Raw genomic sequence first — 17,213 nt, forward strand, 5'->3', positions numbered from 1 at the left:
TCTTTATGTTTGCAATATTAAATGTGCATAAAGAGAGGTGATTCTAAGTTACGTGTAGCTTGGGAATTACAAATATTTCACAGGGGATCATTTTCAAGCTTCTTTTTTTTTAATGTTTATTTCTTTTTGAGAGAGCACAACAGAGAAGATGCAGAGAGAGAGAGAGAGAGGGGTGGGGGACAGAGGATCTGAAGCGGGCTCTGCACTGACAGCAGAGAGCCCAATGTGGGGCTTGAATCCATGAACCGCGAGATCATGATCTGAGCCGAAGTAGGCTGCTCAAGTAACTGACCACCCAGGTGTCCCTCAAGCTTTAATCTGTAAAGAACTTCTGCACTAGAGACCAGTTTTGGACAAGATCCAGTCTCGGTAGTATGTTACTCGAGTGTAGACACCAGGCTTGTTTGGAAGAGCACATTCATCTCCCCAGCTTACAATACCAGCAAGGAACCAAGTGCCTTTATAATCTGCACCAACCAGAGGTCCACCAGAGTCACCCTAGGGAGAAGAGGATACATACAATTACTATAGTTTAAAGGTAAAAATACTGCTTATTTTTCTTTGTAATAAAGACAGGGAGACATAGAAAAAGGAAAATAAAACCCTAGATATTTCAATATTAAAATGATTTTAGTATAGAATATTTTTGTGCTTATAATCATTTATTTATTTAAAAAATTTTTTTAATTGTTATTTATTTTTGAGACAGAGACAGACAGAGCATGAACGGGGGAGGGTTAAAGAAAGGGAGACACAGAATCAGAAGCAGGCTCCAGGCTCTGAGCCATCAGCACAGAGCCCGACGCGGGGCTCGAACTCACGGACTGTGAGATCATGACCTGAGCTGAAGTTGGACGCTTAACCGACTGAGCCACCCAGGCGCCCCTATAATCATTTATTTAAATGAAAGATGTCAATACATGTCTTTGGATACAACACTACAATAATGGAAAACATGTATGAAAAATTTCAACTTATTTATTACCCAAAAGAGATATTGAAAGTATTGTTGGTTATGAAATCATCAGTGTGCTGAAGAATTCTCTTATTATCTTTCTAAACTCCCCTATTTTCAGCCAGATGTTGAGAAAAAAAGTAAGGTTTATATTTACCCACCACAAGCATTGGATTATTACTCTTTCATTCTTATGTAAACATCTCTCCAATTTTCAGAATTGTATAATTTGGCTAAACTACTCTCTATACTCCTTATGGTTTTTATCTACTGATGTTTAGGCCATTCTTTCAGAATGATGGAACACTTCAGCATCTGGCTTTTCCTTTGCTCCAGACCTTCCCTTCATCCTGAATAATTTCTACAGCTATTGGATGAAACCAGTCCCTTGGTTACCTTGATTCTGATCATCTGCATACAAATTACCCTTGAACAATGCAGGGGTTTAGAGGTGCACAGTCAAAACTCTGAGCATGACCTTTGACTCCCCCAAAACTTAACTACTAAGAGCCTACTGTTGACCAGAAGTCTTACCAATAACATAAACAGTTGATTTATTTTGTATGTCATATGTATTATGTACATATACATTATATACGTATATGTATACATTATATGTATTATATACATATACATATACATCCATTTTTAAATTATGTAAAATATATATAACATAAATTTACTATTTTAACCATTTTAAATGTACACCTCAATGGCATTAACTACATTCATACTGTGCGATCATCAACACCATCCACCTCCACAACTTTTTTCATTTTGCAGAACTAAAACTTTATACCCATTAAACAATAACTCCCCATATCCTGCTTTTCCCAGCTTCTGAAACCACCATTTTACTTTCTGTCTCTATGAGTCTGACTACTCCAAGTACCTCATATGAATGGAGTCATACAGTATTTATCCTTTTGTGACTGGCTTATTTCACTTAACACAGTGTCTTCAAGTTTTGTCCATGTTGTAGCATGTGTCAGCATTTCCTTCCTTAGGCTGACTAATACTTTATTTTATGTATATACCACATTTTGTTTGTCCACTTTTCTATCAATGGGCATTTGGGTTGCTTCCATCTTTTGGCTATTGTGAATAATGCTGCTATGAATTAAATGTACAAATCTCTATTTGTGTCCTTGCTTTCAATTATTTTGAGCATATACCCAGAAATGGACTTGCTGGATCATATAGTAATCTATTTTTAATTTTTTGAGGAACCACCATGTTGTTTTCCATAGAGGCTGCACCATTTTACATTCCTACCAATAGTACAAAAGGCCTATTTTACAATTTTTAAAAATCAGGTTCCCAGACTCTGAACCTAATCTCTTGGTTTCAAATTCATAGAGTAAGTGGAGAATAATAGATAGCAATCTCTCCATTTCTTGTCCTTGTCTCTTTTGAGTTTCTAGCTCACCTGCATCAGCCCACATCTATATTTACTATCGTCTGATAAATGGAGGTATTTAGTTCTTTCTAAGGCTGATCTCCCCACCTGTTCTTTGGACCAAGGACACTGTTCTGTCAATAATCTCTTTTCTTGTTTGCTTTTCCTAATAACGTCTTCATTTCCTCCACTGTCTTTCCCTACCGGGAATATATACTTTTTTTTTGTTTCAGTTTTGCCCGTCTGAAAAAATGACAGCCTTTCTGTATCTTAAGACCTCTTCTATTGCCCTAATTATCTTCCTTTCACAGCTAACTGGCTTGAAGTAGTAGTCTATATTGAAATTTCCATTTTTTTGTCTTATTTTCATCTTTCTTCTAAATGGTTTTTCTTTCCACCAATGAACCTTCTAAACTTTGCCAATAAACAATTGTTGAAGTTGATACACTCTTTCCAGCATTTATCTTACTGAATGGCTTGTGTCACTTGTTGACTATTCCCTTTTGTTCTGATCCCTGGACTCCTGTGACCCTGTGATACCAATTTCTAATTTTTCCCCCTTAGTTTTCCTTATCTCTTACTGTTAGCTTCTTAGGAGCATTTATACCCGAGTTCTAAATCTTGGGTGCTTCTTATTTTATATTCTTTATCTGAGCAATTCTATCTCTGCTTATGAACTTAACTGCTCCCCAGCTGACAATAACTTTCAGGTATATATGTACAGCCAGAACTCTTTCCTGAGCTCAAGGTTTTGATTTCTAATGGCACGTTGGACATATATGCCTAGTTATTCCACAAGCACCTCAAATTTAGCATGCCCCAAACTTTAAACCTCCACAAACCTGCTTTTCTTCTGTACATCTTCTCTCCCTTTGTTCAGGGATAAGTATGGAATTTAGCATGTATTCTTTCTTTTCCCTATTCCTACCCTGTTTTTTTTTCACACGCAAACAACCAACTTTTCATACAAAGCCTTTGTGTAGCAGATTTTACAGAAAGTTCAGAGAAATTAAGAAATAGATGGGGTTGCATTGCTGACCCATAAGCAAATAGAAATGAATAATATTCATCCTGTTGTTTGTTGTTGTTGTTGATAATGATGTTTTAAGTAGGCCCCATGCCCAGTGTGGAGCCCAACGCGGGGCTCAAACTCATGATCCTGAAATCAAGACTTGAGCTGAGATCAAGAGTCAGACCCTTCCTCACTTCTAATCAGGCTCACAGTCTTGTCCACCTGTCTTAGTGCCTCTTCATTCTTACTGTATCTTAGTTGAAGCCCTCTTTACCCTTCTCAGGTAAAATATTTTAAGAGATCATAATATCTCTAGCGTACTTGCTTCCAGTCCATCTTCCATTCTGCATGTATCGGATTTAGCAATTAGACCATCTTGGCTAATCTGGACTGGTAGGGCAAAAGCCTGCAAGCAGTGGGTCAGAGAGTGAATAAGTTGAGAATATGGAACGCTGATGGTAGACTATTCTTTAAAGATTTGACCAAGAACAGAAAAAGAAAGAGTACAGTGTACTAAAGGAGAGATCTGATAGTATTTGCAGAATATTGTTGGAGTGGAACAGTTTGGAAAATATGGAAGAAAGTTCAAATTAATGTAAAGCACAAATATCTGTATAGATAGAGAATGGATGAAGAATACAGGGAAAAGATTAGCTTTGAAGAGTAGAAGAAATTTTTTTTTGTGCTGAGCCTAGAATGCGAGGATAGGTACAAATATAAATTTATCATATAGAAAAGAAATTAAAGGAGTTCTCATGATTTCTTTTTTTCTAGTTAGTATGAGGAAATGTCATATGTTAAGGAATACAAGAGCATATAGGGACACATTCAAACAATGCAATGAAATGTTGCTTATATAGGATATGCATATATATATAAAGGATGCATTCAATAATTCTATAATGTGGTAAGGACTCAGCTGTGATTATATGACACCAGTTTACAAGGCTGCAAGGTTTCTCCTAGTTGTTCTCAGGAGTTCACATATAGGAGCCAATAAAATAGTCATATTGCTCTGTGGTTGGAGATTATTAGCATGGGTGTGGGGAAGTAGAAGATGGTGAAGTCATTAGGGTGCTGGCAATGGAAAGGTTGAAATAATAAAACCTCTAGGCTGCATAAGTTTAGAAGACAGTCATATTCCTGAGGGTGATGGACTGAGAGAAAATTGAGAAAATCGAGATCTAAGCTTGTCATAACTTTGAAGAATAGGGTTAGTGTGAGAGTTGGAAAGATGGGAATCTGTAATGAGAGATGATAATTATGTATTACAAGTACTTGTTTGTATGTCTTCTAGCTCCTAGAGTACATGAATAATGCTTTATTAACGTTTAGCTCCCCTGCACCTAGCACAGAGTATGGGACATAGTAGTGCATAGAAATGAAGGAATAAAATAAGGTTTGTCCTGGATTTACCCCTGATTCTGCCCGCCTAGATAACCAGAGTAGTACTTTTGTTAACTCTGGGACTATTGCTTGTAAACAGCCTGAGAGGTGTTTGAAGCATATTAAGCATAAGGAAAGGCAGCTTAGTGTAGCATTCAGAATATAGGCTGTGCAGCCCCAAATCCTCTGTTTAAATCTGGGTTCTAACACGTAATGCCTGTGTAAGTTTAGACAAATTACTTGATTTCTTTGTCTCAGTCCCTTCAATTGAGAAATAGGGCTTATAATAGTACAAGCATACATCACAGAATTGTCATAACTGGAAGAAATTAGCATTTGTAAAGAGCTTAAAACAGTGGCTACCACATGGAGATGCTATAGAAGCATTATTAAATAAATAAAATATTTACGGTGTTGAAGCCACTCAAATTAAGAAAGCTCCATGATCGTTAGGTTTGGTGTTGGATTCAGTTGAGTGTTTCTCAGTGAAAGAGGGCCAATCCAACTAAATTTACCAAAATTTCCTTCATCTTTTTCCTGCTTATTCCAAACTTAGTCTCTTCCCCAGTCTTATTCCCAGCTTCTTATAACCATAAGAGAGGCTTAGCTCTTTAGTATTTTAGTAGGACCTATCAGATGGCAATATAATTCTAATTAATTACTCTGGCTACAAAACAAACTTAAACCTTTAAAAATTGTCAGTCTTTTGAGAAAATTGAACAAATTAATTGGAATTAAAATACACAAGGAAAAAATCCTGAAAATAGAATAGGCGGATTTACCTGGCAGGCATCCACACTTCCTTCCAGGAACCCAGCACACAACATTCCAGGTGTGATCACACCACCATATACCTCTTCACTGTTGCAGGTTTTATTATCTATAATCTTCACTAATCCTTTTTGGAGTATATTAGGACTTGTTCCTAAAGGAAGAAAAGTGTATACTTTTTGCTGAAGTCAATATTAGTATCTCTGGCTAAGTTTATTTGTACTACTGTACACAATTTCCAAATCAATGTAAAACATATGTTTTAATTAAGCTTTTGTTTCCCTTCGTAGTAATGCAATGAACATACCAAGCTATTGTTAAAAATGACCACATTTAGGGGCGTCTGGGTAGCTTAGTTAGTTGAGCATCCGACTTTAGCTCAGGTCATGATCTCATGATTCCTGGGTTTGAGCCCTGCGTCGGGCTCTATGCTGACAGCTCAGGGCCTGGAACCTGCTTTGGATTCTGGGTCTCCCTCTCTGTCTCTGCCCCTCCTTGGTTTGAACTCTCTCTCTCTCTCTCTCAAAAATAAACATTAAAAAATGACCATATTTGAAATACTTAGTGTGTTCATCCATGTGTAATGGGATTTTTTTCCCTTTTGAATTGTTTTGGAATTTTATATTTATTACTTGTATATGTTAGAAAACAAAATGAAAAATTCAAATTCCAAAACTTATATTTTATAATCATTTTAAGATTTTCTGCTGTTACTGTAATTCTGAACCTCAAAATTAATTTTAGATTTATTTTTTTCTGCTTTCCAATGCATTTATGAACATAAATAGCCACTAAATCTTTACATAACTACGGTCATGGGAATGCACATATTTAAATGATCTTTGCTCAAGTATTGCCTTTTCACATAGAGCTATTCATTTCTCCCCGTCAAAAATACCCAAACCTCTGTAGTCTTGTTTGTTTGTTTGTTTTGCTTTGGTACTTACCTGAATAAAACATGCTGTGTAATCTACTTATTTATTGTATTTTATGGTTATTGTCTTCTTTTACTAAAAATATAAACTTTTGAGGGCAGGAATATTTGCCTATTTTATAGATTTATATATCCAAACCACCTAGACCAGTATTTGGCATAAAGGTGGTAATCAAGATAAATATTTATTGAATAATGAATGAAGAAAATGGAAGAAAATGAATTACTTATTCAATAATGCATTTCTATTAAAACTACCATTGTTAAGGGCAATTATGGTAAAAGCTCTAGGAAATTGTAGTTTCCATATGAATGTGGTTGAAGATAAATTTTCAATCCATTGCACATTATCCTCTTCAAAATGATCCAGAGAAAATCTATCTCAGGTTTAGTTGTGATTCAGAGTATTTTTTTTTAACTCCTAGAGCTCAAACCATGTAATGGAAGAAGGTTAGGAACTCACCATCAGACTTTAATGTTCCCCATCCAGTGACCACCACATTTGAATTGGGTGGGAATGTGTAAGTAGCTTCCGGGAGACATGCTCTTCGGATGTTGCTTGTGTATAATACTGGCGAGGACAGATGCACAACAGCTATGTCATTATCGTGTGCGGGGTAATGATAGTTTTCATGAATTATAATATCCTTGATACTTCGCTTTGTTTGTGGATCACTTAAAAGAAGACCAAAACTAACATTCCATTCTTTGGGATCCCTGGCCCTAAAGAAATAGATTTATTTATTAAAAGTCCTATATTTCAGAGTTGCAGGAATTAACATCTTATATGTTTTAAAACAATTAGATATGTATTGAATACCTTAGTGCATTTAACATATAAAAGTAAAGCTATGTGTAAGAGAAAAATAATAACATGAATAGACTTTGAATAATGCAATAAGCTATATTTTATTTTTTTAATAAGATATATTTTAAGAGATAAGCCATGGAAACTACCTTTTATCTCTCCAGAAAGACTCAAGGATATTTAGAAAGCTAAATATGATAAGACAAGATCATAAGATTAAATAAAAAGTGGGCAAGATTATGGGACAGAGTAAACTTATGGAAATTAAGGAAATAGAAGAAATCCTCTTTTATAATATTTAAAAACTATAAATAGGAAGATACTTATGACTTTTACTATTATTTGTTAATCAAGGGTTTATCTATTAAGCACTAAAAAATAGTGTTGCTGGAACATATTCAAAATCTCAAGTTTAAGAGGGATTTTTATTTACAAATAAAACCAATAAGTGCTACATAAAGCCAATAGAAATTAGTAAAATTAAACATCAAAAAAAAGGGTAAAAACAAAGCAAACTTTTGGTGTAATAATGTATCCTTTAAAGAAATAATAATTTCAAATAGGGCTATAATATATATTGGAGGATGCAGGATGAATTCAAATACTTATGATTAAATAAATAAGACCAAATGAAATAATGATGAGAAAGAAATAGAAGAATAGTGTTCAGTTTAGGATTTATAGTTTCTTTATAAAATGAATTAAGTATAGCTTAGTGATTCTCAACTGAGGGAAACTCAGTTTGGTAATAACTGGAGACATTTTTGGTTTTCAGTCCTGGGGGGATGCTATGGGCATTTGGTGGGTGGGAACCAGGGATGCTGCTAAATATTCTATAATGCACAGGATACCCCTCACCCCAAAACTAAGAATCATTTGGACCAAATATAATAGTGCCACTGTTGACAATTCCTGCTCTACCCTGAATATATCTTTTTTTAAAAACTGATAATTCATTGAGAAATTTTGAGAGTATACTTCACAGTATTGAATAGTTGGAGGCATAGTTGTATAATCTATGTTCTTAAAAGATATGTATCTCAGACTTTCAGGTGCATGAGTGGCTTTGAGCCTTTATGTAGTCCAGAGCTTACTTTATGAAACAGTGAGCAGCAGTGACAAGCCAGCTGTTACTAATCAGAGTGGCTCCACACCGGTGGACACTGTTCTGTTGAAGGCTAGCTTGCCAAGGCCATTCCCCTTCTTGGGCATCCTTGCCCCCTGCAATCTTGTTGCCAGAAGGAGTTATTGTTCGTTGTCCACAACCTGCTCAAAAGGAGTTAGTTAGCATATAATGATACTGATATTGCTTTTGCATGCATTGCTATAGTTAACAAACTCTTGTAATACACGTCACTATTAACTGTTAACTGAGGAAAAGCCCATAGTCTTGGAGAAGTTAGGACTAACTGCTGATATGAGATTTTTTGAGAATTCACCCAAAATAGATTGACATTTTCACCTGCCCATCCTCATTAGTCACATAACTCTCTGTGTCTGTATGACCTTGCTATGATCTGTTATAAGAAGCATATAAAATGAAGTGTTTGAATTTAGAAGATAATAATTGATAACCAGTTACTAGGTTGTATATGAAAATGTGTGGCTTGTAATTTTGTGAGCAGTTGTTTAACACAGTGATTGCTCTGAAACATTTATAAGAAAGAGTGAATGGCTACAAATGCCAATGGATAGTGACAAGAGATAGAGTAGACAGAAATGTGTTAGTGTTTAAGTTACAATACATAACATCTGGCCTAAAGGAATAACACATGAAGATAGCCAACCCTTTCTCAAAGTAAAATGCTTCTCTGAAACAGGACTATGCTCTAGTGTCAATTTAGATCCAGAGAAACTGCTGGACTCTTTAAGTCTTTAAAGCAAATTTGCAGTAATAGTACAACTTCACTATTATTGTGTCTCTCTCTGATTCTCTTGACTAAGTCATGTTACTCCAGCTAAAGCACTGAGCTTGTTCCTTAACAGTTTATTGTATCTTTTACTAGAGTTTGTCAGCCTTATTAAATGTTTTAGAGGGCAGGAACCATATATTTTAAAATATATACATATTTCTAGAACCTATCACAGAGAACTTATAACCTATGAGGTGCTCAACAAATGTATATAGAAATGAAGTCCATATCATATAACCCATAAGACATCTTGAAATAAAAATGATATTTGACTGCAGGACCCATTTTTGTAATGGGTATGTTCCTAACACTTAGAGTGAGAAAAACTTGCCATAATCAGTGCAGTGGGCATAGATGAAAGCAGTGGTTCTTAATCAGGGACAATTTTGCACTCCACTCCTAATCCCAGGAGAAATTTGGCAATATCTGGAGATATTTTTGGTTGTCATAATTGGGGTGGAGGATGCACTACTGGTATTTATTGGTAGAGGTTGGGAATGCTGCTAAAAATGTAGAAGGCACAGGACTGTCCCTGAAACAAACAAATTGGCCTACAGTGTTAATAGTGTTAAGGTTAAGCAACTCTGAATTAGAGAAAGGTATTTGTATCATGAACAAGAACATTTAAATTAATTGGAAAGGTTAGATGGTCAACTGCTTCACAGAAATGTGTTAAGATGTGTCTTGAGATATTCTTTCCTGAAGGTGGAAAGGCACCAGAAACACAGCGGAGGGACATACAGGCTTAAAAAGATCTTCACTAACCCTCTGAAGTCCTTAAATTTGTATATTGATTCTGATTCTAGATTGTTTTCTTTGATGCAGTCTAAACCTCAGGTTGTTAAGGCATCCTTTTCATAAAACCACTTAGCTGAAGCAGAGCCTTTGTGGTTTTTATTTTTGAATGAGCTTTCATATTGACCCACTGACTATAACTCCCTTTTCTTTTCCTTTCTTTCCACTCCCTTATCATGGAATCTACAGAGGATAAAACAAATAACTCAGAACCCAAAGGTATAATGGTTCTTCCCTATCCTCCCTTCCATTTGGACAACTCCTAAAGGAAGTTGGCCTTTACTGAACTTCCTTCAGAGGAATATAAAAACAAAGATGCTTCTCTGTGGGCTTGGAGAACCTCCCCTGTGTGACTCCACTTTCTTGTTTGTGCATTTGTTCAGAACTGTAGCCTAATTTATACTTGTCCATTAATTTCTGTCCTGAATTCCCATTTACTCATGGTTGTTGTGTCTGTTAAGCTTCTGGCTGCCACCTCTGCAGCATTACCTTGTTATTACCTCTGCTGAAATCTTACATGACACCTTGGAGCTTTTGTTATATCAAGTCACAGGGTAAACTTCAAGAATTTAAGGAATATAATGGAGACTTGATGGCTGATACTTTCAGAAACATCAAAGAATCTACCAAGCTCTTACAGCCTCCCTACCCTGGTAACTTGCATCCCATTTATGACTGTATTTTAACATACTTTGTCATGTACCAAACTCTATTCTTTCTTCAACCCTGTTTGATTTTTCTTGCCTTCCTCCCCCCCCTTACTTTTTATTTAAAATATAATTAAAACCTCAGATAGGTCAAATCAAATTCAGAATGCTGATCTGTATGGTTGCTTAGTCTTCTGGCTAGAGAGAATACAAATTGGCCAGTCTCTTTCCTACTACTGTTTTTATTCCTGTCTTGTATACCCCTTTTCTATCAACCTGACAAATTTTTAATTGTGGATTTTGATTGTATCAGTACGAAATTTTTTAATTGGAATAATTGACTTTAAAATGTCTTAAATTTTTTTTTTTTTAGAGAGAGAGAGTGGGAGTTGGGCAGGGAGGCAGAGGAGAGAAAGAGAGAATCTTAAACAGGCTTCATGCTTAGTGCAGAGCCCAACATGGGATTTGATGCAGGGCTCGATCCTACATCCCTGGGATGATGACCTGAGCCAAAATTGAGTTGGGTGTTCAACTGAGCCACCCAGGGACGCCTAAAATGTCTTATTAAGTTCCTTGAGGGTTGTTCAGTAAAAATATATCAGAAAGAAAAATAATCCAATACAGCTTTGTGTTTAAGTTTTGCCCAGGTTGCTCAGAAATAACTATGCTGTGACTGAAAGGTAGTAAGGACCAATGACGTTGGTGTTGCTTGGCTCTGGAGGGTGATTTCCAGCTGCCAGAATTAGTCTCATTGCCCAGGTAAGAGCAGTGCTCCTCTGACAGCCTGCTACAAGTTCTGGCAACCCTGTGGATCAGATTTCCCTGGGCAGTGGTTGGGAGAAGAGAAGCAGAATGCCTTGGCCAGCAAGGGAGCTGCCTGCATGTAAGTCTCAGCACACTGAACTTGGCTTGTATCATCAGAATTCCACAGAGAGTTCCTAGGCCTGAAGTTTTTATAGGCAGAATAAAAAATACAGATAGCTGAAATCTACTGAGTGCTTATTATGAACTGTACACTTTTGTAAGTACTTTACTTGTGCTGCCTTCTTTTATCATCACAATGGCTTGGAACTGAAGGTTTGAGAAATTAAATAACCTGTGTAAATTCACCCAGTTGGTAAGTGTATTATCTGGGGCTCAACACTGATGTGTAGCTGGTTTTAGATCCTAAGTTCTTAATTATCACTGCTTGTCCCTAGATACCCTCTGCCATTATGGCATGTAATAATGTCTTCCTCATTTAAAATCCATGGTATCAGTCAATTTAAGATCAACCACAGTCATCCTTTTACAAGTTTCTGAAAGCAGGCTTCCCTTACATCTTTATGTACACTGTATTGACTGTCAAGTGAAGTTCTTTTTTGCCATCCAAGGAATTAAATTTCATTAGAAAATAACTCTTTGTCAATGAACTTACAGGTATTGAGAAGATTTTCTGCTGTTGGCATTTCAATGTCTAAAAGTCAAAGAAAAAGAAAAAAATATTTACATTTCTGAACATTTTAAAATATTAATTAATACTAATTATTTTGTTTTGGGGAACACATTATTCTGTAAACAATCATTTTGTTCAGTTTTGACTATATGCTTTCTATGGTCATGGATTAGCATAGAGAGAAATAAAATCTTAGTATTCATTCCTCTGTTTCTAAAGACTCTCAAGTTCCCCATTATAAGTTGAAAAAAAGGTCTGGGTCCTAAAAAGTACTAAAATATATAAAAATGGTGATCTTTCACTGTATCTTGATTCCAAGTCACCAGGTAAATGAATGTATTTAACATTAGTCTTTGTACCACTTTAAATACTCTTGGCCATATCTAAAATCAGCCACAATATGGTGACTGATTTCATACAGATTTGGATTCACTTTACTCAGGAGTAATTTGGCACATGCCCTTCTCAAGTTAGCACCTTAGCTTCTCACTTTCTGCCAGAAGGGGACTGCTGGACATTCCCAGATGGACAATAGGAAATGTAGGAGTTAACTCTGTAGGAGCTGGTGTAAGATGAGTGTCAATGGACAAATTCTTCCCCTGTTAGTCATTGGGGAGCACAGTTCTGATATATAATTCAGAAGATTCTATGGGATGGAGCTAGAGTTGCCCCTGATGTTGGAAATTCTCCCTCCTTATTTTATGCTTTTTGCCTTTTACTCTTTCTCAGATCAAATACCACATGTGAGTCTGTCTCAGGCTCTGCTTTTTGAGAAACCAGGCTTAGATACTGAAATAACCAGATAGCATAACAAATAATGCTAATAACTAGGAGAGACTATGCACATTATTTATGCAGTGCATTTTTTTTTTTTTTTTGGTGTGGAGTGCATTTTGGTATATTTTGATCCTTTTACAATTAATACCCTTTGTGTGGTTTCAGTTATTCAGAACACTCAAGTATGCCAATTTGTTTTGGATAAAAAAATTAGTAATAAAGCGGACTTTAATATTGTCTACTCATTCCTAGACATCTAGGGAATATTTCAGAATGAGATTTACAATAGATGATTTTGTTGTGGGCCCCAAATCTCTGCAGAACTGCAAACCTGTTTAATTCATGATGAAAGTATATGGGGAGAGGGTGAACAAGTGAATCACAATTATGCCCCAAATTTCAGATGTAGAGAACTATAAATATACTAGCCATTCCTACTTAAGGGTTTCTCTTCAAAAAATGAATCATCAGTTGCTCTATAGGTTAAATACTATATATGCCAATGGAGGTTCATTTTTATTATGCTCTTGCATTTCTATAAATCCAGGAGGGAGTATCCATTTATATATGACAATTATAGTTACACACTCTTACATTAGGTTGCACAACAAATCAAGGGGACAAAAGAATTCTTTACCAGAAAGTCAACTTGTTTGAACAAAAAGGCAGGACCAATTCAACTGTCAGATGGACTGAGTAGGTATGAGCCGCACCCACTTAAACAGAAAGGTGGCTCATTTCCACCTAATCCTTCATAGCTGCCTTCCAGAAGCTAATTTTTATTGGACATGATACCTTTAGGGTTTCATTTTGAGCTTTGTGTGGTTAGTAAAATATATAAAACCATATCAAAAGTCTGGGAAATGATTATACTCCTGTAACTTGACCGGAAAAATGTTAAATGCTACACCTTATGAACTAATTATTTAGAAAACTCTACTATGTTCACAGAACTTTCTTCTTTCTTTGAGGTTTCTTTATTGATGTATGTCTTGCTAAAGGGGAGAAATGTTTTTGACTTATAATTTGCTTTTAATAGTTGTATTATACCAGAGCTTAATAGAGTAACTATTGCTTGGGTAGGTGAAAGACAGGTACAATAAATGGGGGAAGTGATTTAAGCTGTCACTCCTTGGATTGAGTCACTGCTGTGGCTATTTGTGTTTGCTGTAAGTCTTTGGCTCACACTCAAAAGCTAGAACTCTTATGGATTTATGCTTGAATCAAGGAGTCAACTCTGTAACTTAAGGTACTCTGTTTACACTGTAACGTATAAAGGAAGTGACAACAAACAATGGCATTCCCCTTGCCAAAAGGAGATTCCATCAAAGGGTAGGTAATAAGACAAAGCGGTTTTAAAAAGCATTTCAGGAACTGTGTGCTGATCTTCTCCTATGGGCCAGGAATCAAAGACAATAGACATGGACCCTGTCCTCAATGAACTTGGAGTGTAGTGGAAGAGATATACAACTAAGTAGATAATTTAATATTATATGATTAGTGCTATGGCAGATTTGGGCATAGAAAATTGGATGCACCAAGAAAAGTCACTTAGTATCGAGGGGTAGCAGGGGAACTAGGAATAGCTGATGACAAACATTTTTTGGAAAGGAGTCAAGCTATTAAAAATAACTGGGGGCAAAAATAGCCATAATTCACTCATTATTGAACACTGAATTAGAAAAGATACCTAGGTGCTTTCTAAATGGGCTTTGAATCTACAATTATTTAATATTTGCTATCTTTCTGGAATTAGAAAGATATGCAAATTTGGATGTACTGGTAACAGTCTGATATCCAGTGAATAGTTTCTTCCTTAAAAAATCTGAAACTTAATAATAATGAAAACTAAGCTATATGATTCTAAAGTATAAGGAAGAATTTTACAGTAGCAGTAGACACATTTATAATATAAATTTTCATAGATCCTGAGCTTTAACTCTACTCAGGTGAATTTATTTACTTTACCTGAGTCCAAATGCTAAATAAATTGATTAATCCTACTTTTCAGATAGTTTCCCTGGGGTTCTAGCATTAAAAATATAGAGGAGATTAACTGAATTCTGCTACAGAATGTATTTTATGGGATGTTTAAAAATTTTCATGTGTTAGGTCTGTGAAAACTTTAAAATTATAAATGGGCATGGATTTACTGAGCAAGGCAGCTACTAGAATTGTTTTATCACACAGGAATTGTCAACCTTGGAAGTTCATTCATAATAATTTCATCTCCTGCCCCTTAACTTCCCCCCCAAAAAGGAGTGTGAATAAGACCGGTCTGAATTAAAAGGCAAAGGAACAGAGTTGTGGACTTGGACTGTGGATGAACAAAAGCTGAATTCTTTACACACTGAAGGTTTTGATTAGTCATGTGGCTGCATACTTAACCTCAATAAATGCTTTTCTTTGTGTTTCTAATTAGACTGAAAATTATCTCTGTGGTTAGACATTATATATTTGTCATTCCTCAGAGTGATGTAGATTAGTTTTTTTACAGTACATATCTTCAATATGTCTGCCATTTTGACTCTGAAGATAACATTAAAAAATATTTTAAGAGTTAATTATAATAAATACATCTTTTAATAAAATCCTTTAATAAAATTAATAAACCTTTTAAAATTAATTAAATATTTAAAATTAATTAAACCTAATAACCAATTATATATGCAGGTAGTAGTTTTTAAGGTAGAAACTCACTCCATTTTTCTAATCTTAATGCATATTTCAAGAAATGTGAAAAATCCAAACTTATTTGGATCTTATTTGTGCTTCTTCTATACTTAGCCATTGTTGACTTTAAGCTTTGATAGTAGCACAAAAGACCACTGGTAATGAAGAGAGGACAAGACATGTGCTAGGGAAAATATTTAGACAGTTATGCTGGTAGAGTGAGCAATGGAAAATATAAGTGATAACATCTACCTTATGCTTTTGACATGACACACTTGTGTTTCTAAGGGGTCCTTTTGAGGACACACATTGGAGAGAAAGTTAATATTTAGGGTAGCACTTTCACTTTGGTTCTCCCTGGTACCTAGACATTTTGTGAAGGCCTGCATTTTGATGGCTTAGCTCTGGTACAACACCAAGCAGAGAATACTTCGTGGATTTCTTTCAGTTCATGTCTGTGGCTTTCTTTAAGACCTGTCTTGAAAGGTAGCTTCTCCAAGAAGTTTTTCTTTTCTTTTTCTTTCTTTATTTATTTTTGAGATGGAGGGTGGGGGGGGGGGAGAGGGGGATTGAGAGTGGGGGACGGGCAGAAAGACAGGGAGACAGAGAATCCCAAGCAGGCTCTACACTGTCAGCACAGAGTTCCACTCAGGGCACGATCTCACAAAATGTGAGATCGTGACCTGAGCTGAAATCAAGAGTCAGACACTTAACCCATTGAGCCATCCAGGTGCCCCAAGAAGTTTTTCTTATTAACTCCCTCTTCTCATATGATTTCTTAGCTTTTGCTCTTGCCAATTTGCATATATTAGTTTTTGATGCAAAATAACCATCGTCTTGTGATATTTTATTCATGCTGAAAGAATTAAATTTTTTTCTCTGGAATTTATTTAAATTGCTTTTTTTCTTTAAGTTTTTAAAAATGTTTTATTTATTTTTGAGAAAGAGACAGACAGAGAATGAGTGGGGAGGGCCAGAGAAAGAGACGGAGACACAGAATCTGAAACAGTCTCCAGCTCTGAGCTGTCAACACAGAGCCCGACGTGGGGCTTGAACTTGGGAACAACAAGAGCATGACCTAGGCTGAATTTGGATGCTTAACCAACTGAGCCACTCGAGTGTCCCTTAAGTTGCTTGTTTTAAACGTATTTTTCTACAGAAAAATAAATTATTCTGGAACTATATACTTTAAAAAAAAAACAAGAAAAATAAAAATATTGAGGCATTGGTTAATTGACCCAATGATAACCATAAGAGAATTTATAGATTTATTTTATGCAATACTGATGAGTAAATTTATGACAATTACATGGCTTTTGAAGTTGCACAAGTAACCTGTCATTAAACACAAACCACAACTATTCTCTTCTTACTCAGAACATATAGGACTCATGTTTTTCTTCAGAAATTCTACATAAGAGACAAGAATGTAGAAGGTACCAAGAATGGAAAAACTGGTTAGGAAAATATTTCTGAAATCTTTAAGTTTAAATTTCTTCCTGACCTGAGTTGACAGACTAAGTAAAGAAATTTCTTCCTTTTTAAAAAAAAGAGGTATTCATATTTTGAATGCCTTTTCTTGTCCTTTATTGATATTATTCCACATTATGAGCTTTAATGAAAGCTCTTGGAAGCACAACTTAATAATTTATCTGAATAATTAATCTGAAACCTGATCTGAAACTTAATAATAATGATAAAAAAGCTA

General features: G+C 35.5%; 1 protein-coding gene across 1 annotated transcript in view; it reads right to left on the bottom strand.

Moving 5' to 3' along the window:
* Positions 1 to 233: 233 nt before the first annotated feature.
* Positions 234 to 17,213, bottom strand: part of LOC132693091 (transmembrane protease serine 11C-like) — a 51,923-nt gene continuing 34,943 nt past the window's right edge. The window contains exons 6-10 of the mRNA XM_060655871.3: positions 12,038 to 12,076; positions 8,360 to 8,531; positions 6,921 to 7,180; positions 5,535 to 5,677; positions 234 to 498 (exon numbers count right to left, since the gene is read on the bottom strand). Coding sequence (XP_060511854.1) covers positions 337 to 498; positions 5,535 to 5,677; positions 6,921 to 7,180; positions 8,360 to 8,531; positions 12,038 to 12,076 — 776 coding nt within the window. The 3' untranslated portion in view covers positions 234 to 336. The remainder of the gene's footprint in view (positions 499 to 5,534; positions 5,678 to 6,920; positions 7,181 to 8,359; positions 8,532 to 12,037; positions 12,077 to 17,213) is intronic.

Source organism: Panthera onca, chromosome B1 (assembly GCF_046562875.1).
Source record: "Panthera onca isolate mPanOnc1 chromosome B1, mPanOnc1 haplotype 2, whole genome shotgun sequence".
Classification (NCBI taxonomy): Eukaryota; Metazoa; Chordata; class Mammalia; order Carnivora; family Felidae; genus Panthera; species Panthera onca.